Source organism: Doryrhamphus excisus, linkage group LG22, assembly GCF_037039965.1.
Source record: "Doryrhamphus excisus strain RoL-2023G ecotype Guam linkage group LG22, RoL_Dexc_Guam_v1.1, whole genome shotgun sequence".
NCBI lineage: Eukaryota > Metazoa > Chordata > Actinopteri > Syngnathiformes > Syngnathidae > Doryrhamphus > Doryrhamphus excisus.
In genome coordinates this window covers 2938695-2963337 of record NC_136378.1, presented here as the reverse complement: position 1 = coordinate 2963337, position 24643 = coordinate 2938695, and the positions used below count along the sequence as shown (strand labels likewise).

At 43.7% G+C, this 24643-nt stretch overlaps 1 protein-coding gene across 2 annotated transcripts in view; it reads right to left on the bottom strand.

Moving 5' to 3' along the window:
• The window catches only part of LOC131110214 (A disintegrin and metalloproteinase with thrombospondin motifs 2), a 122541-nt gene that overhangs the window by 21115 nt on the left and 76783 nt on the right, over positions 1–24643 (bottom strand). The window contains exons 4-10 of one of the 2 annotated variants that reach the window (XM_058063074.2): positions 20130–20335; positions 7870–7953; positions 5837–5993; positions 4492–4597; positions 4100–4243; positions 2469–2601; positions 1944–1973 (exon numbers count right to left, since the gene is read on the bottom strand). In XM_058063074.2, coding sequence (XP_057919057.2) covers positions 1944–1973; positions 2469–2601; positions 4100–4243; positions 4492–4597; positions 5837–5993; positions 7870–7953; positions 20130–20335 — 860 coding nt within the window. The remainder of the gene's footprint in view (positions 1–1943; positions 1974–2468; positions 2602–4099; positions 4244–4491; positions 4598–5836; positions 5994–7869; positions 7954–20129; positions 20336–24643) is intronic. The other variant, XM_058063075.2, reaches the window with a different exon arrangement.

Here is a 24643-nt window from a genome sequence, read left to right as displayed (position 1 = left end):
CAAAGGATGCACGAGAGACATGACTCTCTGAATGAAACAGCCTGTGGTTTAAGTCGCAAAGGAAGGTCAGAGGTCACGGGGCAAAAAAAAAAAAAAATGATATCCCAGTGGCCTTTAGAATGACCCTAGAAACAAAGACCAGGGACTGAGTGCTCCTCCTTGTCTGATATAAACCACTGATGAGTATCCAAGGGCATGCCCTTATCCCTCCTTTTCCACAATCTCCCAATCGTGGGACCTCGTCGGGTCGGAGGGCGAGCCCCAAATAATGGCTAGACTGTGGTAGGTAATCACCAATGACTTCAGGCTGGAGGATCCTAAAAGCTGAAGTAAAAACATGGAAAAACCGCCTCTGTTCTCGCTCAGTCCTGGTCCCCTTTAATGGGAAAGACATCATTCCAATCTTTTCCACTTCTTTATAGACTCAACCAGTAAAAGCCGCCAGCGTGATAATAATTCAAAACAGATTTGAATTTTTAATATAAAACAGTAGCGTTGAAGGGAGGTGGGGGCAAGTCTCAAGTAAAGACTTGCAAGACTTAAGTCAAGAGTCATCAAAATATTTAAAGATGCATTCAATGGCACTGATTCAAAGGGAAATATGAAAGGTCCCATTAGCTCAATACTTTCAATATTTTAGATTCATAACATTCATTCATTCATTTTCTACCGCTTTTTTCTCACAAGGGTCGCGGAGGTGCTGGAGCCTATCCCAGCAGTCTTCGGGGCGAAAGGCGGGGTACACCCTGGACTGGTGGCCAGCCAATCAAAGGGCACATATAGACAAACAACCATTCACACTCACATTCATGCCTATGGACAATTTGGAGTCGCTAATTAACCTAGCATGTTTTTGGAATGTGGGAGGAAACCGGAGTGCCCGGAGAAAATCCACGCATGCACGAGGAGAACATGCAAACTCCACACAGAGATGGCCAAGGTTGGGGAAAGACAAAATAAGAAGCCAAAAAGTTACCACTTCCACACATAATAGGAGGAGAACTCATTCATTTTCCACCGCTCATCCTCACAAGGGTCATGCTGGAGCCTATCCCAGCTATCTTTGAGTGAGAGGCGGGGTACACCCTGGACTGGTGGCCAGCCAATCACAGGGCACATATAGACAAACAACCATTCACACTCACATTCATACCTATGGACAATTTGGAGTCGCTAATTAACCTAGCATGTTTTTGGAATGTGGGAGGAAACCAAACTCCACACAGAGATGGCCAAGGGTGGGGAAAGACAAAATAAGAAGCCAAAAAGTTACCACTTCCACACAAAATAGGAGAACTAATTCATTGATTCATTTTCTACCGCTTATCCTCAGGAGGGTCGCGGTGGGTGCTGGAGCCTATCCCAGCTGTCTTCGGGGCGAGAGGCGGGGTACACCCTGGACTGGTGGCCAGCCAATCAAAGGGCACATATAGACAAACAACCATTCACACTCACATTCATACCTATGGACAATTTGGAGTCGCTAATTAACCTAGCATGTTTTTGGAATGTGGGAGGAAACCAAACTCCACACAGAGATGGCCGAGGGTGGGGAAAGACAAAATAAGAAGCCAAAAAGTTACCACTTCCACACAAAATAGGAGGAGAACTCATTCATTCATTCATTCAAAGTCCAAGTCAAGTTCCAATACTTTTGCGAGTTGAGTCCAAAGTCATCAAAATGGTGACTTGAGTCAAGTCCACACCTCTGGTATTCAACCACTACAAATCAAAGCGTTTTAGAATCCTGCAGACAGAAGTCCCCAAAAATATAAATTTTTATTGGAACAGAGGCGATTAAAAAAAATAAATAAATAAAGGAGCGACGTTACAAACAATTTTAGAAGACGAATCAAAACCAAAAAAAAATCAGAGAAGACATAAATGAAATAAAAACACGACCAGCCAAATGTCCTGGGGGATGGAAGGTGGTGTTACCTTACCTGAGTTCCTGACTGGCCTGCCTTTTGTAGCTGAAGGGAATGGGGTTTGACAAGAGAATAGAGGGTAATCTGGCAACGTGGTGCAAAAAGAGCGTTCCAGCGGTCGCGCCGCTTGTCACAAGACGCTCGCTCGCTCGCTCGGTGTCAAGCTCATTTATTTCTCATGTTGCATTTTACAAAACACACACACTTTTGGGGTCTGCCTTTGTGTGACGCCGATGCACTTATGCATTATAAATGATGGATCATAATTTGGCTTGACAACAGCATAGACGGCAAAAGGAGCTATCAAAACCCATTTACCTGCTTTTAAGCAAGATGTCAATCCCACCAGTGGCCGGGAGAGGAAAGCAGAGGACATCAGAAAAATGTGAATAGCTGCGTATGTGTGACTCTCCATTACATTCCATTTACAGTGTAGCCGAGATGGCGGTAGCTACCCTCAAAACTGATAGGAACAGGAAGGTGTTTTTGCCAGCGAGTTACGCTGCAGCTAAAGCGTCTTTAGCTGTGTGAGCAGCTTACCGCAGTGCACATGGCGTAGCCCACGCCGAAGTCGAAGCGGCACTGCTCATTCATGGAATAGTGCAAACCGGGAAGTTGAGGCAGCGAGGGCCAGTTGTGGTCGAAGGGATCGTCACGGAGACAGTCGTAGGAGCTGGAAGACGGAATGGAATCAAACCTCTTGTAGTTTGCGGTGAAAGAAGGGTAAAAGTGGGATTAAGGCTAAAATCAGGCTTATCCAGGCTTATAGATTCTATCTATGAAGTTATAGTCTTACTTTACGATAAGGTACACAAATATACAGTAGTTACTGAGGAACTAATGACCAAGGCACATATATTTAGAGTAGTTACTGAGGAACTAATGAATAACTAATGAGGGACTAAGGCATGTATATTTAGAGTAGTTACTGATGAACAAATGAATAACTAATGAGGGACTATGGCATGCATATTTAGAGTAGTTACTAAGGAACTAATGACTGAGACACTTATTTAGAGTAGTTACTGAGGAACTAATGAAGAACGAATTAGCAACTAATGACAATGGCACGCATATTGTATATTTAGAGTAGTTACTGAGGAACTAATGAGGAACGGACGACCAAGGCACATATATTTAGAGTAGTTACTGAGTAACTAATTAAAAAACGAATGAGGGACTAAGGCACATATATTTAGAGTAGTTACTGAGAAACTAATAAAGAACGAATGAAGGACTAAGGCATGTATATTTAGAGTAGTTACTGATGAACTAATTACCAATGCACATATATTTTGAGTAGTTACTGAGGAACTAATGAATAACTAATGAGGGACTAAGGCACATACATTTAGAGTAGTTACTGAGGAACTAATGAAGAACGAATGAGCAACTAATGACTAAGGCATGCATATTGTATATTTAGAGTAGTTACTGAGGAACTAATGAACAGATGGCCAAGGCACATACGTATATTTAGAGTAGTTACTGAGGAACTAACGAGGGACTAAGCCATGTATATTTAGAGTAGTTACTGAGGAACTAATGACCAAGGCACATATTTAGAGTATTTACTGAGGAACTAATGAAGAACTAATGACCAAGGTACATATATTTAGAGTAGTTACTGAGGAACTAATGACCAAGGCACATATTTAGAGTAGTTACTGAGGAACTAATGGGGAACAAATGACCAAGGCACATATATTTAGAGTAGTTACTTCAGAACTAGTGAACAACTCATGAGGGACTAAGGCACATATATTTAGAGTAGTTACTGATGAACTAATGAAGAACTAATGAGGGACTAATTTGGTATATTCAGTATATTTAGAGTAGTTACTGAGGAACTAATGACCAAGGCACATTTTTAGAGTATGACTGAGGAACTAATGAAGAACGAATGAGCAACTAATGACTAAGGCATGTATATTTAGAGTGGTTACTAAGGAACTAGTGAATAACTGAGGGACTTAGATAGTATATTTAGAGAAGTCACTGAGGAACTAATGAATAATTAATGAGGAACTAATGAGTAGAACAGTTATTGAGGAACTAATGAGTAGTGGTTGTAAAATAGTGGCAGTATTTGAATCAGTGTGCAATCTGTCAGCAAAATATGAACATTCCACATAATAATAATAATAATAATAATAAGTCCTATGTCTCACTGGAGGTAGCGTCCCAGCTCCTGCATGCTACATCTGGACCAGTGGAAACGGTGAAAGGCGGCCTGCACCAGTGGAGCCATGATGCTTCCCATGTGCACCTCATCTCCACAGCGGTTCCCCTGACCATCGTGCTCCATGCCCAGCCTGCAGAGAGGTGAGGGTGTGTGGGCGTGGGAGGGGTGGGAGGGAGGGTGTGGGGGGGCGGCAGGCGGACATGGGTGAAATGAAGGGAAAGAGATGAAGCAGACAGATTGGGGACGTGTGGGAGGAGAGGACTCTTAGATGCAGGAGGAGGGTGTGTTCCCCTGTAAAGCCTGTTTTCTATGGAACGTTACAAGCGTTACAGCGTTACCACGTTACAAGCGTTACCACGTTACAAGCGTTACACTTACACGTGTCCGGTCTCATGTGCCACCACAAAGGCTGAAGAGAAGCCATCCTCGTGGTTCAAAGTGCAACTCCTGACCGGATGGCACATGCCTGTCACCGGGGCGTAGCCTACACAACATTAAGATGATGAAAAAAAACGATTAAGTTCATCGATATTTACAGATCACATTCATACCTATGGACAATTTGGAGTCGCTAATTAACCTAGCATGTTTTTGGAATGTGGGAGGAAACCCACGCATGCACGGGGAGAACATGCAAACTCCACACAGAGATGGCCGAGGGTGGGGAAAGACAAAATAAGAAGCCAAAAAGTTACCACTTCCACACAAAATAGGAGGAGAACTCGTTCATTCATTCATTCATTTTCTACTGCGGCGGTTGTGGGGGGTGCTGGAGCCTATCCCAGAGGCGGGGTACACCCTGGACTGGTGGCCAGCCAATCACAGGGCACATATAGACAAACAACCATTCACACTCACATTCATACCTATGGACAATTTGGAGTCGCTAATTAACCTAGCATGTTTTTTTGGAATGTGGGAGGAAACCGGAGTACCCGGAAAAAACCCACGCATGCACGGGGAGAACATGCAAACTCCACACAGAGATGGCCGAGGGTGGGGAAAGACAAAATAAGAAGCCAAAAAGTTACCACTTCCACACTAAATAGGAGGAGAACTCATTCATTCATTCATTTTCTACCACTTATCCTCACGAGCGTTGTGGGGGGTGCTGGAGCCTATCCCAGCTGTCTTCAGGCGAGAGGCGGGGTACACCCTGGACTGGTGAGCCAGCCAATCACAGGGCACATATAGACAAACAACCATTCACACTCACATTTATACCTATGGTCAATTTGGAGTCGCTAATTAACCTAGCATGTTTTTGGAATGTGGGAGGAAACAGATCACAACGTTTTATTATAAGTATTATTATGACTAATGATTTATTTAATATAAATGTATATAAAACAGGGAGATAAAGCGGTTTTCCTGCACACAAAGCTAACCCCTAAAGGAGTCTCCAACCATCTTCATCTCCCTGTGAGTCCTGTGCTGCCTCTAATTGCCGAGCCGTTCCTGGCCCTGCTCCGTCTATTGATTTTCTGCTGCAGAAGGCTGAGCCCAAGGGCAGCTGAAGGGCAGCTGTCTAGCTAGGCCATTGCCTTTAGATGGCCTCTCCCCTGGGCCCGCCTGTTAGCTTGCACTCTGATGCATGCAAAACCACCGACCGCCGAAGCCACAGCGCACGATGCCGCATGGAAGAGATGCGTTCTAACGTTGGTCTGATGTTGGTATGGAAGAATCCTGTGCGTGCGTGGCCGTTTTTTTTTTTTTTTTTTACCCTGCATGCCTGTGGGACCGAATTCCTGCCGCGTGAGGAAGATGGCGTGGTCGTGATACTCGGCGTCCCCCGTGTCCTGCTTCTGTTGCAGGAAGGCCCAGCGACACACGTTCTCCAGACTCTGGGAAGGGTTCCCCAGCTCGATGAGACTCATGGACTGCAAAGAGATGGAGAAACAAGACACACACAGAGACATAAAGTTTCTCAAAAAAGGTTTTCATTTGACCCTGTAGGGGGCAGTGCCACCCTGTGTGGTGTCAGCACATCCTGGAAAGCAATTAAACATCAGTAGCATCATGATGACTTTAATAATAATAATATTAATAATAATAAACATATTGTAGATTCATGCACTATGTACAGAATACAGGCTGTCCTCATTCTCATCTACATTTAGACGTATCATATCATCTTGTACTTCGGTATGTGACAAAAAAAAACAAACTTAAACTTAAACTATATTAGGAAAGCAGGAAGTGAACAAATAAATTAAAAAAATAAATAAAAAAATAACATTTAAAAAAAAAAAGTTAAAACTATATTAGGAAAGCAGGAAGTGAACAAATGTAACAGTTACTGATTGTAAAAGTACCAGATGGAGAGGTAGGATTTAATAAGCTTTGCTTCTTCCTACTCCTTTTGGACATGTGGAACTGGGAACTGATTATGTGACAAAAATAAAATTAAAAAAACTTAAACTATATTAGGAAAGCAGGAAGTGAACAAATGTAACAGTTACTGATTGTAAAAGTACCAGATGGAGGGGTAGGATTTAATAAGCTTTGCTTCTTCCTACTCCTTTTGGACATGTGGAACTGTGAACTGACTATGTGACAAAAACAAAATAAAAAAAAACTTAAACTATATTAGGAAAACAGGAAGTGAACAAATCTAACAGTCACTGATTGTAAAAGTACCGGAACTGATTATGTGACAAAAACAATAAATTAAAAAAAAACTATATTAGGAAAGCAGGAAGTGAACAAATGTAACAGTTACTGTTTATTTTTATTTTTCAATTTTAATTTAAACAAAAAAAACTTAAATTAGGAAAGCAGGAAGTGAACAAATGTAACAGTTACTGATTGTAAAAGTACCAGATAGAGGGGTAGGATTTAATAAGCTTTGCTTCTTCCTACTCCTTTTGGACATGTGGAACTGTGAACTGATTATGTGATGCATTCAATTGTAATCTGATGCAAGTTCAAATGAAATGAAACCATTACCATTACATTTAACCACAATGCCAGATTGAAACATTGTTGTTGTTGTGTGTTGCAGGAAAGAACACTGCCTGCCTCTTGCACACATGATGGAGTACCAAGTCCCCCCAGTCCCGTGTAAACGCGTGCACTTTGTCACTCCTGTGGCGGCTTTGGAGTTCTTAATGGTATTTCTGTGAGCTGGCGTGAGGGCGTGTCTCGTGTTCAGGGTCACACAGCCAATGTGGAGGCTGTCTGGGTGCAGCAGCTCGGTTGCCACGGTAATTGGGGATGACGGACAGCCGCGGCTTTGGCTGCAGCTTGCAAGAGGGTGCTGACCGGTGGAACACACACATATACACACAGACACACACACATATATACACACACACACAGGCCGATCGAGTTACAGGCGAAAAGAGAAAACGACGCTCAGTGTCCGGTCTGGTGTGTTTATGAATGAGAGAAGACGATCATTGATTGTTTATCTTTGCCTGGACTTCCCATGATTCCGTGCTGCAGTCTACCGGGAGGAAGGCTGATTGCATAACGGCCCCGAGCTTCTGTGTGCTTTGGTGCTGAACTGTGAAGGCGTGCGACTTGAAAACACTCCCCTGAGACGCCGCAATGCTTTTAGTTCTTCTTTTGCTCAGTCCACCGGAATAACAGGCTCCGGGGGCAACGTTGCGTGTGTGTCTGTGTGTGTCTGTGTGTGTGTGTGTTTGCGTATGAAAGAATTGGCTGCGCTTACTGTAGCTTTCAAAGTGTCCTTGAATCAAACACGGCGCTTATTATAAAAGAGACAAGGACTAACTTTTCCCAGGAACTTACCTTCCCGTAGCCCAACATGATGATCCGCACCAGCACCACGTTGATTTTTGCTCCCAGAGACTGGTCGTGGTAGATCTCGTTCACCTGAGGAAAGGCAGCGAAAGCCAATCAGGAACCGTTTAAACGTAAGAAAGCTCCCAGCTCACACGCGCCCCTTCACCCCTTCAGGATGAGGAGAGTACTGCAGCCGCCTCCGCGTATGTCATGTCTCTTGTTTTATTGGCCGATTAGTAAGACGCCCGTGACGACTTCATCGGAACATTCGGCCCCGTATTTCATCATTTTTGTTCTTCAGGAAATGTTAAAAAATGCACGGTGGAAAAGTGGTTAGCAGGCAGACCCCACAGGTAGGAGACCCGAGTTCAATCCCACCCTCGGCCATCTCTGTGTGGAGTTTGCATGTTCACCCCGTGCATGCGTGGGTTTTAGTTCCCTCACTTATCTCGCGTCTTGTTCCCTCACTTATCTAGTGTCTAGTTCCCTCGCTTAGCTCGCATCTAGTTCCCTCGCTTATCTCGCGTCCAGTTCCCTCGCTTATCTAGCGTCCAGTTCCGTCGCTTATCTAGCATCTAGTTCCCTCGCTTATCTAGAATCTAGTTCCCTCGCTTATCTAGAATCTCTAGTTCCCTCGCTTATCTAGAATCTCTAGTTCCCTCGCTTATCTAGAATATCTAGTTCCCTCACTTATCTAGAATCTAGTTCCCTCACTTATCTAGAATCTCTAGTTCCCTCGCTTATCTAGAATCTCTAGTTCCCTCGCTTATCTAGAATCTCTAGTTCCCTCGCTTATCTAGAATCTCTAGTTCCCTCAGCTTTCTAGAATCTCTAGTTCCCTCGCTTATCTAGAATCTCTAGTTCCCTCGCTTATCTAGAATCTCTAGTTCCCTCGCTTATCTAGAATCTCTAGTTCCCTCGCTTATCTAGCGTCTAGTTCCCTCACTTATCTAGAATCTCTAGTTCCCTCGCTTATCTACAATCTCTAGTTCCCTCGCTTATCTAGAATCTCTAGTTCCCTCGCTTATCTAGAATCTCTAGTTCCCTCGCTTATCTAGAATCTCTAGTTCCCTCGCTTATCTAGAATCTCTAGTTCCCTCGCTTATCTAGCATCTAGTTCCCTCACTTATCTAGAATCTCTAGTTCCCTCGCTTATCTAGAATCTCTAGTTCCCTCGCTTATCTAGAATCTCTAGTTCCCTCGCTTATCTAGAATCTCTAGTTCCCTCGCTTATCTAGAATCTCTAGTTTCCTCGCTTATCTAGAATCTCTAGTTCCCTCGCTTATCTAGAATCTCTAGTTCCCTCGCTTATCTAGCGTCTAGTTCCCTCGCTTATCTAGCGTCTAGTTCCCTCGCTTATCTAGAATCTCTAGTTCCCTCACTTATCTAGAATCTCTAGTTCCCTCACTCATCGAGAATTTAGTTCCCTCACTTATCTAGAATCTCTAGTTCCCTCGCTTATCTAGAATCTCTAGTTCCCTCGCTTATCTAGAATCTCTAGTTCCCTCGCTTATCTAGAATCTCTAGTTTCCTCGCTTATCTAGCGTCTAGTTCCCTCGCTTATCTAGAATCTCTAGTTCCCTCACTTATCTAGAATCTAGTTCCCTCTAGTATCGAGTTCCCTAAGTGGGTTACAAATCAAAAGGGCTAATGCTAATCACTAGCGCATGTATGGGATTTCCCATGTAAATTAGCATCAAGCTAGCTCGTGCGCTCAAATGCATTTAGTTGATGTTGAAAGCCACAGATAGCAATAAATGACCTTTATTGTTTATATGTTCTGTTTTATAGTACTTCAAAGTAACGGCAAAGAAATGCTACTCAAGTAATTGGGAACATGCTAGCCGTCTTCTGAGCTAGCAAGTAGAGACCAAACCTTGGCGGGGCAAAAACAGAAATATATACTTTTTGAGAGAATAATTTGTGGGAAAAAAAGGTATTATTCCTGAAATTAAACTTAGAGGTTATTAAATACATTTTTTTTTGGAGAAATTTGTGTTCGGTTTTGTTCGGTTGCCACTCGTCTTTAAGTGCTGATTGATGGTACGTCCCACGGCCAAACCAGCCGAGAACCTCTGATCTATATTACATAAATAGAACACGAAACGTCAAAAAAAAATAGAAAAGTATGCACACACACACACGGCAAATTGGTGTAGGAGTCGAGGCCTGCTGGCCTGAGTTGACTGTGTGTGCTGCCTAATGAGGCAAAGGGATGTAAAAACAGACATCGCCATAACGAGATGGCTGATGGACATGCTGCACGCATACACACTCCAGGCATCCAGCGAGGTAAAAGCGGGAGAAGGAATTGAGGAATGTCGCAAAGTGAGGACAGAGGAAGAATTTAAAAGGAAAGGAGGAAAGGATGCATTCTCCGAGAAGGAACGTGGATAAAGCAGAAAAAGCGTTTGCATAAATGAGAGACGAATAATTCAAGTAACGCAAAGCACCGCTGTGGTGTGTTTGGTGCCGATCTGGAAATTTTAGCAGCCTGTTGGGAAAAATCCGATAAGCGTGCAACATTTGTTAACCGCAAACGGCTGGATGCAATTTACTGCTTTGCATTGTTGCTTTAACAAGTATTACATCATGGGAAAACTTCCCATTAAAGTATCTCCCGATTGCCTTAAAAGATGACAAATAAATGTTTTTTTTTTCGGGAGGGGGAATTGAACCTGACATAGCCAACATGAAACATTAAACAGCCCTGGAATAACAGAAGTGGTTTTAGCGGAAACAGCAGCCCCCATCTGGAAGTGTGCCTTGACCAAAGTAGAACAGGAATAAATGCAGACTGTAATTAGCCTCTGACACAAAACGGCTCTTTTTGACCTCCAAGCTGTGTGGAGGACGGAGCAGCACGACTGCATTAAAGAGCACTCAGGAATTCTATTCCACTTGCAAAGGGGGCGCATAAAAAATGAATGTTCAGAAGGGAAGCACGGTGACCTTGGGATGAGGCCAGCTCCCAAAAATTGGATCTTGTACTTACAAACAGGAGCATATTTCATCGGAGACGGCCTGTCTGCTAGCCGCACATGCTAGCCACCGACCGATCTGGCATCCAGTTCCCTCACTTATCGAGCATCCAGTTCCCTCACTTATCCATCATCTAGTTCCCTCACTTATCCATCATCTAGTTCCCTCACTTATCCATCATCTAGTTCCCTCACTTATCCATCATCTAGTTCCCTCACTTATCCATCATCTAGTTCCCTCACTTATCCATCATCTAGTTCCCTCACTTATCCATCATCTAGTTCCCTCACTTATCCATCATCTAGTTCCCTCACTTATCCATCATCTAGTTCCCTCACTTATCCATCATCTAGTTCCCTCACTTATCTGGCATCCAGTTCCCTCACTTATCTGGCATCCAGTTCCCTCACTTATCTGGCATCCAGTTCCCTCACTTATCTGGCATCCAGTTCCCTCACTTATCTGGCATCCAGTTCCCTCACTTATCTGGCATCCAGTTCCCTCACTTATCTGGCATCCAGTTCCCTCACTTATCTGGCATCCAGTTCCCTCTCTTATCTGGCATCCAGTTCCCTCACTTATCTGGCATCCAGTTCCCTCACTTATCTGGCATCTAGTTCCCTCACTTATCTAGCATCTAGTTCCCTCACTTATCTGCCATCTAGTTCCCTCACCTATCTAGCATCTAGTTCCCTCACCTATCTAGCATCTAGTTCCCTCACTTATCGACCATCTAATTCCCTCACTTAGCTAGCATCTAGTTCCCTCACCTATCTAGCATCTAGTTCCCTCACCTATCTAGCATCTAGTTCCCTCACTTATCTAGCATCTAGTTCCCTCACTTATCTAGCATCTAGTTCCCTCACTTATCTAGCATCTAGTTCCCTCTCTTATCTAGCATCTAGTTCCCTCACTTATTTAGCATCTAGTTCCCTCACCTATCTAGCATCTAGTTCCCTCACCTATCTAGCATCTAGTTCCCTCACTTATCGACCATCTAATTCCCTCACTTATCCATCATCTAGTTCCCTCACTTATCTAGCATCTAGTTCTCTCTCTTATCTAGCATCTAGTTCCCTCACTTAGCTAGCATCTAGTTCCCTCACTTATCCATCATCTAGTTCCCTCACTTATCTAGCATCTAGTTCTCTCTCTTATATAGCATCTAGTTCCCTCACTTAGCTAGCAACTAGTTCCCTCACTTATCCATCATCTAGTTCCCTCACTTATCTAGCATCTAGTTCTCTCTCTTACATAGCATCTAGTTCCCCCACTTAGCTAGCATCTAGTTTCCTCACTTATCCATCACCTAGTTCCCTCACTTATCCATCATCTAGTTCTGTCACTTATCTAGCATCTAGTTACCTCACCTATCGACCATCTAGTTCACTCACCTATCGACCATCTAGTTCCCTCACTTATCTAGCATCTAGTTCACTCACCTATCGACCATCTAGTTCCCTCACTTATCTAGCATCTAGTTCACTCACCTATCGACCATCTAGTTCCCTCACTTATCGACCATCTAGTTCCCTCACTTATCTAGCATCTAGTTCCCTCACTTATCTAGCATCCAGCATCCAAATAGAATTGTAATATTTGGGTCCATGTAAACATGGCTATTGTTTTCGGAAAAGTCATTGGTAAAGAGAACAACTGGCTATTGTTGTGTCCCTGAGATGGATTCATAGTAGGTTCCATCTTGAGCAAGGTACCAAACCTGTGTCAACATGAGTGCATACCCACAGAACCCGCTTATCCAATGTCTTCTTCGGGCTATAAGAACAACTACAATAACAACACCGTGTAGCTCCTACCAGAACTCCCATCTTCCACGTCGCCACACAATGAAGTCGTGCATCACAATCTGTACAGATGTGCGCACGTACGAAAATAGACGCCATTTGCACATAATCCCAACACTATATGCCGATCATACACTTAAGACACTTGACTATTCCGTCCGGCGCTCTCACTTCTCTGATATCTCTGACAATCCACACCGCATGTAATTATCTTCCAACTATATTTGCAGCACAGGTGCCAAAACGCCGGCAAATAATAAAGCGAGTCCTATTACATATTGTTTTTGTGTTGACAGCTCAAATTAAAAGCATGGAAAGATGCTTAGTATGTATCGAGGGGGGAGTGAGATGTCGCTACTTTTAATACGCCACTTAATTAGCTGCTGGCACCTCACACTTGCAGTTTGAGCGAACACCTACTTTTGGTCATAATACACTCGGAGCACACCTGTGCTATGAAAATAGCAGGGGGGGGGGGTGTCTTGGCCTTAACGGAGAGGAAAATAATTAGCGGGAAAGAAAAGATCTTCAAGATGAAGACCGTTAATTCAGGACTATAGGATGCTAGTTTTGACTGACAATTCCCATGATGCTTAGAGTGAAGATTCAGGAAGTATTGGTGTGGACGCCAACATCACATTCTTAATTCTTATATAGAGATCTGACAAATCTTAAGTAAGTTTAATCAAGTGTAGCGTTACTAGACATTCTGTGCCACTGGTGGTAAAAAGCTTATCTAGCATCTAGTTCCCTCACTTTTCTAGCGTCCAGTTCCCTCACTTTTCTAGCGTCCAGTTCCCTCACTTAGCTAGCGTCCAGTTCCCTCACTTAGCTAGCGTCCAGTTCCCTCACTTAGCTAGCGTCCAGTTCCCTCACTTAGCTAGCGTCCAGTTCCCTCACTTAGCTAGCGTCCAGTTCCCTCACTTATCTGCCGTCTAGTTCCCTCACTTATCTAGTGTCCAGTTCCCTCACTTATCTAGCGTCCAGTTCCCTCACTTATCTAGCGTCCAGTTCCCTCACTTATCTAGCGTCCAGTTCCCTCACTTATCTGCCGTCTAGTTCCCTCACTTATCTGCCGTCCAGTTCCCTCACTTATCTAGCGTCCAGTTCCCTCACTTATCTAGCGTCCAGTTCCCTCACTTATCTAGCGTCCAGTTCCCTCACTTATCTAGCGTCCAGTTCCCTCACTTATCTAGCGTCCAGTTCCCTCACTTATCTAGCGTCCAGTTCCCTCACTTATCTAGCGTCCAGTTCCCTCACTTATCTAGCGTCTAGTTCCCTCACTTATCTGCCGTCTAGTTCCCTCACTTATCTAGCGTCCAGTTCCCTCACTTATCTGCCGTCCAGTTCCCTCACTTATCTGCCGTCCAGTTCCCTCACTTATCTAGCGTCCAGTTCCCTCACTTATCTAGCGTCCAGTTCCCTCACTTATCTAGCGTCCAGTTCCCTCACTTATCTAGCGTCCAGTTCCCTCACTTATCTAGCATCCAGTTCCCTCTCTTATCTAGCATGTAGTTCCCCCACTTATCTGCCATCCAGTTCCCTCACTTATCGAGCATCTATTTCCTTCACTTATCTGACATCGAGTTCCCTCACTGATATGTCATCGAGTTCCCTCACTTATCACCTAGTTCCCTCACTTATGTATCACCTAGCTCCCTCAATTATATGTCATCGAGTTCCCTCACGTATCACCTAGTTCCCTCACTTATGTATCACCTAGCTCCCTCACTTATTGACTATCTAGTTCCCTCACTTATGTATCACCTAGCTCCCTCACTTATTGACTATCTAGTTCCCTCACTTATGTATCACCGAGCTCCCTGAATTATATGTCATCGAGTTCCCTCACTTATCACCTAGTTCCCTCACTTATGTATCACCTAGCTCCCTCAATTATGTCATTGAGTTCCCTCACTTATCACCTAGTTCCCTCATTTATGTATCACCTAGCTCCCTCACTTATTGACTATCTAGTTCCCTAAGTGGGCTAGGCAGATTGCTGCGTCAAAAAACAAACCAACCCAAAAATCTGTGAGGATAAGCGGTAGAAAATGAATGAATAATAATTATGATGTCTGTCTCATGACTTAATGTTATTTAAGTCTTTATTATGGCGAGTAGGCTGCATTTTGTTGATATTTTGTTGATATTTTGTTGACATTGTTGCTAAATATTCCTTAAAAAGATCCGCAGATGACACAGCAGCGAGTCCTCACGTATACAATTTGCCACCAGTGAGCGTCTGTGTGATTTAGAGGAGGCTTTTCACAGCTTGTCGACATCTTTTTGGGCGCCGGCGCGGGGGAACGAGCTCGGGAAGACTTAAGACGATAAGAATTTGACTTCTCTTTCTGACAAGCGCTCCGTGAATATCTGACGAGCAGCCGATTATTACCTACGCTGGCTTTAATGACTCTTACCACTTAATAGTCGGACTTATGACTAATTTTTTTTGCGGCTCGTTAAAAGAGAAGAATGAACAATCAGCTGTTGGCAAAAGGTGCTTCCTGTATTGTGAAGGCATAAAAGTCATTTTAATATACAGAAATGTACGTGAGCAAGCCACCGCGCGGGCACACACACTCCTTCCGTCATTATTACCGACGATTCACATCCTAGCAGAGCGTGAGTAACACTTTGTAGCGCCTCTCTAAAGGTCTCGATTAATGGACGAGACAGACGGATCACCATTGGCTGCTCCATCCGTCAGCATGATGCTCATCAGCGCACAATTTGGCATTTGCGCACGTGATTATTTCTCCAGATTAAAAGTTAAGCGTTGCACAATAAAGCATCTTGGTTTCCGGCCATGTTAATAATTAACTAACTCAACGACTCATTGTAGAGTCGGTGGACTTGCTCGCTCACGGTGCAACGAGACAAAACTCACATAAATCGACTACTACCACCACTATGTGAGTGATAAACAACAGCTAAACCCTAAACATAACACGTAACGTCAAAATGTTATTTCCGAAAGCCCGCAAGGCATGCCGGGTAGTCCATTTGCAATAACAATATGAACTATAAACAATAAGAATATGTTGACTCTGACGTCCTCATGTTGAAATCCAGCAAAAATGCAACAAGCATGGCAAAGTATTGGAAGAAAGTACCACAAACTACCCAGCATGCCTTGCGGCGGCGGGCATATTAGGGTATATGGGCATTTTGTGTATTTATTTGTATGGTTACTTACTATTGACGCTCATCAGCACACAATTTGGCATTTGCAAATTTAATAATTTTATAATAATTAACAAACTGTACTTGCTTGCTCACGGTGCAACGAGACAAAACTCACATTAATCGACTACTACTACCACTATGTGGGTGATAAAGAACTAAACCCTAAACATAACACGTAATGTCAAAATGTTATTTCCGAATGCCCGCAAGGCATGCCGGGTAGTCCAGTTGCAATAACAATATGAACTATGAACAATAAGAATATGTTAACTCTGACGTCCTCATATTGCAATGAAGCAAAAATGTAACAAGCATGGCAAAATATTGGAAGAAAGTACCACAAACTACCCAGCATGCCTTGCGGCGGCGGGCTTATTAGGGTATATGGGCATTTTGTGTATGGTTACTTACTATTGACGCTCATCAGCACACAATTTGGCATTTGCAAATTTAATAATTTAATAATAATTAACAAACTGGACTTGCTTGCTCACGGTGCAACGAGACAAAACTCACATTAAATCAACAACTATGATAAACAGCAACTAAACCCTAAACATAACACGTAACGTCAGAATGTTATTTCAGAATGCCCGCAAGGCATGCCGGGTAGTCCAGTTGCAGTAACAATATCCATCCGTTAGCATGATGCTCATCAGCACACAATTTGGCATTTGCACACGTGATTATTTCTCCAGATTAAAAGTTAATCGCGCACAATAAAGCTGAAGAATGCAGCTTGATTTCCGGCCATGCTAATAATTAACGAGCTCAACGACTCATTGTAGAGTCAGTGGACTTGCTTGCTCACGGTGCAACGAGACAAAACTCACATTAATCGACGACTATCGACGCTAACCAGCAACTAAACCCTAAACATAACACGTAACGTCAAAATGTTATTTCCGAAAGCCCGCAAGGCATGCCGGGTAGTCCACTTGCAATAACAATATGAACTATGAACAATAAGAGTATGTTGACTCTGACGTCCTCATGTTGAAATCCAGCAAAAATGCAACAAGCATGGCAAAATATTGGAAGAAAGTACCGCAAACTACCCAGCATGCCTTGCGGCGGCGGGCATATTAGGGTATATGGGCATTTTGTGTATTTATTTGTATGGTTACTTACTATTGACGCTCATCAGCACACAATTTGGCATTTGCAAATTTAATAATTTTATAATAATTAACAAACTGTACTTGCTTGCTCACGGTGCAACGAGACAAAACTCACATTAATCGACTACTACTACCACTATGTGGGTGATAAAGAACTAAACCCTAAACATAACACGTAATGTCAAAATGTTATTTCCGAATGCCCGCAAGGCATGCCGGGTAGTCCAGTTGCAATAACAATATGAACTATGAACAATAAGAATGTTAACTCTGACGTCCTCATATTGAAATCAAGCAAAAATGCAACAAGCATGGCAAAATATTGGAAGAAAGTACTGCAAACTACCCAGCATGCCTTGCGGCGGGCATATTAGGGTATATGGGCATTTTGTGTATTTATTTGTATGGTTACTTACTATTGTTTTCTGGTACACAATGGCACTGCAAGTCAAGTTGTCGGCTATGGTTAAGTTATTTCAACATAATGGAGCCTGATGTAGAAATCAAAACAGGAAGTAAACTGCGACGGCCATTTTGAACTACCACGAGCAGATCGTTTTAAATGTTTCAGCCCATCACCACGGTAACAACCACTGATTGTATCCGCTGGATATTCATCATCGGCGATGAGATCACAATTGTCATTAGTCCGCTGATGCAAGCGAACGCCACATGAACAAAAAAAGAGGTGGGAAAAGAGTGGGAAGCGGAATTTACCTGTGCCCACATTCAATGCACAGAGTGAACTGCAGATGAACTTCTCAGAAGGAATTTCGTTTAGTCGAGTTTTAGATTCAGATTTCCGTGGGTGTGCGTCTTTGATGTCCTGCAACACGGCGGTAGCCCCCGCCCACGCTCCTCGCACGCCCGACACACAAACACACGCTCAAACATCCACTTGATCAAATAGTTCATCTTGACCCTTGGCTTTCATTTGCAGTCAGTCAGAGTGACACCGAGGGACACGGAGGTTGGGATGCGGGGGGGGGGGGGGGGGGGGGGGTAATTACACAGCAAACGGAGGGAAATATCACATGCAAAGCACACAGCAATCTAATCCAACAGGTCACTCGTCTGCATTGGGATGCTCTCCAAGGTGCTAACATCCACACGGAGTCATGAACAGGACAAACCAAAGTCATCAGGGAAAGCGGAATAAAAGGATGGAAAACCATTTGGAAGGAGAAACAACTTGGCAGACGTGATACGGGCCAATAATATCATCAGGATGCTAAATTATGGGAAAATTTGATAAGAACTTAGCAAAGTTTGCACGGTGGTCAAGTGGTTAGCGTAGCTAGGAGACCCGAGTTCAATCCCACCCTCAGCCGTCTCTGTGTGGAGTTTGCATGTTCTCCCCGTGCATGTGTGGGTTTTCTCCGGGTACTCCGGTTTCCTCCCACATTCCAAAAACATGCTAGGATAATTAGCGACTCCAAATTGTCCATAGGTATGAATGTGAGTGTGAATGGTTGTTTGTCTATATGTGCCCTGTGATTGGCTGGCCACCAGTCCAGGGTGTACCCTGCCTCTTGCTCAAAGACAAAGACAGCTGGGATAGGCTCCAGCAACCCCCGCGACCATCGTGAGGATAAGCGGTAGAAAATGAATGAATGAATGAGTTCTACTCCTATTTTGTGTGGAAGTGGTAACTTTTTGGGTTCTTATTTTGTCTTTCCCCACCCTTGGCCATCTCTGTGTGGCGTTTGCATGGTCTCCCCGTGCATGCGTGGGTTTTCTCCGGGTTTCCTCCCACATTCCAAAAACATGCTAGGTTAATTATAAATAAGTATGAATGTGAGTGTGAATGGTTGTTTGTCTATATGTGCCCTGTGATTGGCCCTGTACCTCGACTCTCGCCCGAAGACAGCTGGGATAGGCTCCAGCACCCCCCGCGACCCTCGTGAGGATAAGCGGTAGAAAATGAATGAATGAATGAGTTCTCCTCCTATTTTGTGTGGAAGTGGTAACTTTTTGGCTTCTTATTTTGTCTTTCTCCACACCCGAAGACAATTGGGATAGGCTCCTGCACCCCTCCGCGACCCTTGTGAGGATAAGTGGTAGAAAATGAATGAATGAATGAGTTCTCCTATTTTGTGTGGAAGTGGTAACTTTTTGGCTTCTTATTTTGCGTTTCCCCACCGTCGGCCATCTCTGTGTGGAGTTTGCATGTTCTCCCCGTGCATGCGTGGGTTTTCTCCGGGTACTCCGGTTTCCTCCCCCATTCCAAAAACATGCTAGGTTAATTAGCGACTCCAAATTGTCTGTTTCCCTGGCGATATGGCCCATCGTTTGGGATGTTGACTGACGATGCAGGGTAGGCAGGAGTGAGGAGGGAAAAAAAAGTTAAGGTGGGGTGGGGGTGGGGGGGGGGGGGATAAAGAGGGAGAAGGCGCTCCCATTCTCAGGAAAGCAAAGCAAACTTCCAAGACGAGCGTGGGAGGCAGCCATTATTTATTTATTTATTTCTGTTTATCAGGCTGTCAGTAATTTATTCCGGATGCGCTGTTTTAAAATATATCTTTCCTATCACCTTGCCATCTTTTCCTCCCCACGCCCACAGACCAGGAAGTGTGGAAGGGGGGGGGGGGGGGGGAGCGCTATGTATTCCCTTCTATTGTCAAACACCAACAAGTAATAATGGAGGCAGAGAGACACGAGTCGCTTGTGTTCTTCTTCCTCGAGTGCCGAGCCGAGACAATGAAGGTGTGGCAGAGTTTGCACAGCACGCCGCCGCCACCGCCGCCGCCGCCGCCGTTAACAGGAACACACACGTTGCAAAACTAAAAACACTATATGGTGGGTTCAAGCCCACACGAACACTCAAGTGGACTCCAAATGCATACAAAACCAGAAACGATGACGGGTGAAAGGACGCAAAAGCCTGATGAGATAATGCGTGGAAGCCCCTCAGAGCACAGGGCTCAATGCCGTGGCCCACTCACTCACACACACACACACACAAATGAAATCTCATCATATTCCGATGAAGAAGAAGAAAGGATTACCCGTGGCTGATTGCTAGACGAGAACATGTGGGAAGGGAATTGAATCCTCATTCACTTGTTTGTCCGTCTATGTCTGCCTCATCTATGTTTGACCTCTCTTTGACTTACTACCTGTTCAATTCCAACGGAACAGTACAGTACAAGTCAGCACCACTTACTATGTTCATGAGCGTCAGCAGGTACTTCTGGACGTGCTCCTTCTTGTGAAACTGCACCACAGAGTCGTCGACGCCCAGCAGAACCTCGATGTTATAGGCCCGGTCCATGCTCTGCCGGCGAGAACGTCCTGCTCGTGTGTGGTTGATGCTCTGTTCCACACCTTGATAGAGAGACTCCAGGTCCATTAGACCACCGAGATCTGCACCTGGACGCACAAAGGGAAGCGTTTCAAAGAAAGGATAAGCAAGGCTGGAGAATCACTGATTGGACACAAAACGGCCATGGAGGAAAGACAAAATTCATTCATTCATTTTCTATTGATTATCCACACGAGGGTCGCAGGGGGTGCTGGAGCCTATCCCAGCCGTCTTCGGATAAGAGGCGGGGTTCACTCTGGACTGGTGGCCAGCCAATCGCAGGGCACATATAGACAAACAACCATTCACACTCACATTCATACCTATGGACAATTTGGAGTCGCTAATTAACCTAGCATGTTTTTGGAACGTGGGAGGAAACCGGAGAAAACCCACGCATGCACGAGGAGAACATGCCAACTCCACACAGAGATGGCCGAGGGTGGGGAAAGACAAAATAAGAAGCCAAAAAAGTTACCACTTCCACACAAAATAGGAGGAGAACTCATTCATTCTTTCATTCATTTTCTACCGCTTACCCTCACAAAGGTCACAGGGTGGTGCTGGAGCCTATCCCAGCTGTCATCGGGCAAGACACCCTGGACTGGTGGCCAGCCAATCACAGGGCACATATAGACAAACAACCATTCACACTCACATTCATACCTATGGACAATTTGGAGTCGCTAATTAACCTAGCATGTTTTTGGAATGTGGGAGGAAACCGGAGTACCCGGAGAAAACCCACGCATGCACGGGGAGAACATGCAAACTCCACACAGAGATTGCCGAGGGTGGGGACAGACAAAATAAGAAGCCAAAAAGTTACCACTTCCACACAAAATAGGAGGAGAACTCAATTTGTTGAAATATTTTGATTTGCATTCATTACGGGAAATGTACGTTGTACGATGTTAGAGTGCGTTGTACGATGCTAACTGAGGTTGCTAGCTGTACCTGTGCAACTCATTTTGCACTGTTAGCACTCGTGCGTCAATCAAAGCATTTTTGCGTCTTGTGTTTGCTTTCTTTTCCACCAGTTGACACCATTTGTGTCTGTAACATGGCAGGGCTGTCTCACAGATCGGCTGCTAATCAACCAAATATTTCCAGTCCTGTCTGACTAAACGCAGCAGATGGTGCTTGCTAAACACATGCATGAAGACAGCCCCCCCCCCCTCACACAGAGGTTGAACGCCCTGCTCTTTTCTTGGCTCGCTACGAACTGGAAAAAATGTAAATTGCTCAAGAAGCCCCGTACAGTAGCTCGGATGTGTCCGAGTCACTGAATGGGTACTTTGTCTAACAGCTATGCCAGACGTTCTGTTATTTTAATTTATTATTTTTAATTTCATCATCAAGTTTTTTTCTGAAGGCGTTAAAAAGTAGCACGGAATAAAAAGAGACGAGATAAATGATGCCGTCTCCTGACCCAAGGACTTTCACTCTCAAGCTGCCTTGCATATATGGAAGCTTTGCAAGGATAAGATAAGATATCCGACATCCGAAGACAGCTGGGATAGGCTCCAGCACCCCCCGCGACCCTCGTGAGGATAAGCGGTAAAAAATGAATGAATGAATGAGTTCTCCTCCTATTTTGTGTGGAAGTGGTAACTTTTTGGCTTCTTATTTTGTCTTTCCCCACCCTCGGCCATCTCTGTGTGGAGTTAGCATGTTTTCTCCCCGTGCATGTGTGGGTTTTCTCCGGGTACTCCGGTTTCCTCCCACATTCCAAAAACATGCTAGGTTAATTAGCAACTCCAAATTGTCCATAGGTATGAGTGTGAGTGTGAATGGTTGTTTGTCTATATGTGCCCTGTGATTGGCTGGCCACCGGTCTAGAGTGAACCCCGCCTCCCGCCCCGAAGACAGCTGGGATAGGCTCCAGCACCCCCGCGACCCTTGTGAGGATAAGTGGTAGAAAATGAATGAATGAATGAGTTATCCTATTTTGTGTGGAAGTGGTAACTTTTTGGTCTTAAAATGTGGTCTCCTCACAAAAAATAAATAAAAATAAAAAATAAAAAATAAAAAATAAAAAATAAAAAATAAAAAATAAAAAATAAAAAATAAAAAATAAAAAATAAAAAATAAAAAATAAAAAATAAAAAATAAAAAATAAAAAATAAAAATAAAAATAACAAAATCGACAAAAATAAAAAACAAAAAAAGCCAAGGATGAGCCTCTCAAATTGAGCTATAAATCATCGCCATAATTGGGGCTCGGATTTGTAACTCTAATAAATACACACGATTGAAGAATAATGTCCATTGTGAATGAGACCAACAGTTTGCAGTGTTTTGAAATGCAAGGGTGTGGGGGTGTTTGGGGGGGTTATTAGGGCGACCAAGCAAGACCTGCCATCTTGTCTCCCAATCAGCAAGGGGCAAGTCGCTTTTCCCATCTCCCTCTCTCATGCATCCATGTATCCAAGGCAACGGGTCCTCACCAGTAAAAACAACAAGCATGTGGCTAATATTGGCTCCCGACTCCGTAAGCAGATTCAATCTGGAAGTCTGAATATGATCCGATGTCTGCCCACACCCACGGTGAGTGACAGAAAAACCCACACAGACACAGAACCAGAAAAAACAGAGAAGCCGCCTTAACGAGCCCGGAGTCACAACCAGCAGCGTCTGCTTTTAAAAAAAAAAAAGGCAAATATGGATATTTTTACCTTTTTCTTATGTAACGTCGCGACACAACACACACAGAGAAATGGTGTGTTCCGGCTTCTAAGTGCGGCTTTGCCTTGAAAAACGCCGATGAAACAATTCGGAGAGATTGCGTAACACGGGGCCGCAGCTGTCCGTTAATTGAACAGAGGAGGTCGACGCCTCAGAGTGGCGTCGCCGCCATTGCGGAAACAGCCGAGGTTCAGGTTATTCAAGGTGAAAAAGGTGTCGACCTGCTACCCAGACACGAATGATTCCAACATTCCCATCCCATTGCACTCTCCGATCCCTGCTTACACTCGCTAAACACAAAATGGAGAGTTTTCCCGGGAAAATGAAGAGGAATTGCTGCAAAAGAGAGAGAGAGAGATATGTGGAGGCGAGAGGCACGGTGATGGATGACAAGGAGAGATGAGAAGAGAGACCACAAGGACTTTGGGTGCTACTGAGTTCCGCTTGGAGCTCCTGCAGTGATGGAGGATATCGCTCACTTGTAGAACATCTGTCTGTCTGCTTGACTGCAGGCGAGGAATCGGGGCATACTGCTGAGGTTTCTCACAGAAATATCAAATATCACATCCACGCTAGAATGAATAGCTCGTTTTCACGCCACGGTATCGAACATGTTTAACGGTAAACCGTGATAACATTACTCAACCCAGTGGAAAAAAATACCGTATTTTCCGGACTATAAGTCGCACTTTTTTTCATAGGTTGGCTGTTCCTGCGACTTATACTCCAGAGCGACTTATAAAAGAAAGAAGTGTTTTTTTTCTGTTCATGTTTATTTTTTGTGTAGCTGAATAAGCATTGTGTTAGCATATCTTACATCTATTCAGACTATTCTCTATTATTTTATTATTATTAGAACTTCCAAGAGGACGTAATGTCTGTTTTGGTCAAGTAGTTCAAATAAATTACCCGCAAAAAATGCCACTTATACTCCAGTGCGACTTATGTATGTTTTTTCTACCTAATTATGCATTTTAGTCTTGTGCGACTTATATACTCCAGTGCAACATATGTATGTTTTTTTCTACCTAATTATGCATTTTGGCCTTGTGGGACTTATACTCCAGTGCGACTTATGTATGTTTTTTTCTACCTAATTATGCATTTTTGTTCTTGTGCGACTTATACTCCAGTGCGACTTATGTATGTTTTTTTCCTACCTAATTATGCATTTTTGGCCTTGTGCGACTTATACTCCAGTGCGACTTATGTATGTTTTTTTCTACCTAAGTATGAATTTTTGGCCTTGTGCGACTTATACTCCAGTGCAACTTATGTATTTGTTTTCTACCTATTTATGAATTTTTGGCCTTGTGCGACTTATGTATGTTTTTTTTTCTACCTAATTATGCATTTTTGGCCTTGTGCGACTTATACTCCAGTGCAACGTATGTATGTTTTTTTCTACCTAATTATGCATTTTGGCCTTGTGGGACTTATACTCCAGTGCGACTTATGTATGTTTTTTTCTACCTAATTATGTATTTTTGACCTTGTGTGACTTATACTCCAGTGCGACTTATGTATGTTTTTTTCTACCTAATTATTATTATACTATAGTGCGACTTATGTATGCGTTTTTCTACCTAATTATGCATTTTTGTTCTTGTGCGACTTATACTCCAGTGCGACTTATGTATGTTTTTTTCTACCTAATTATGCATTTTTGACCTTGTGTGACTTATACT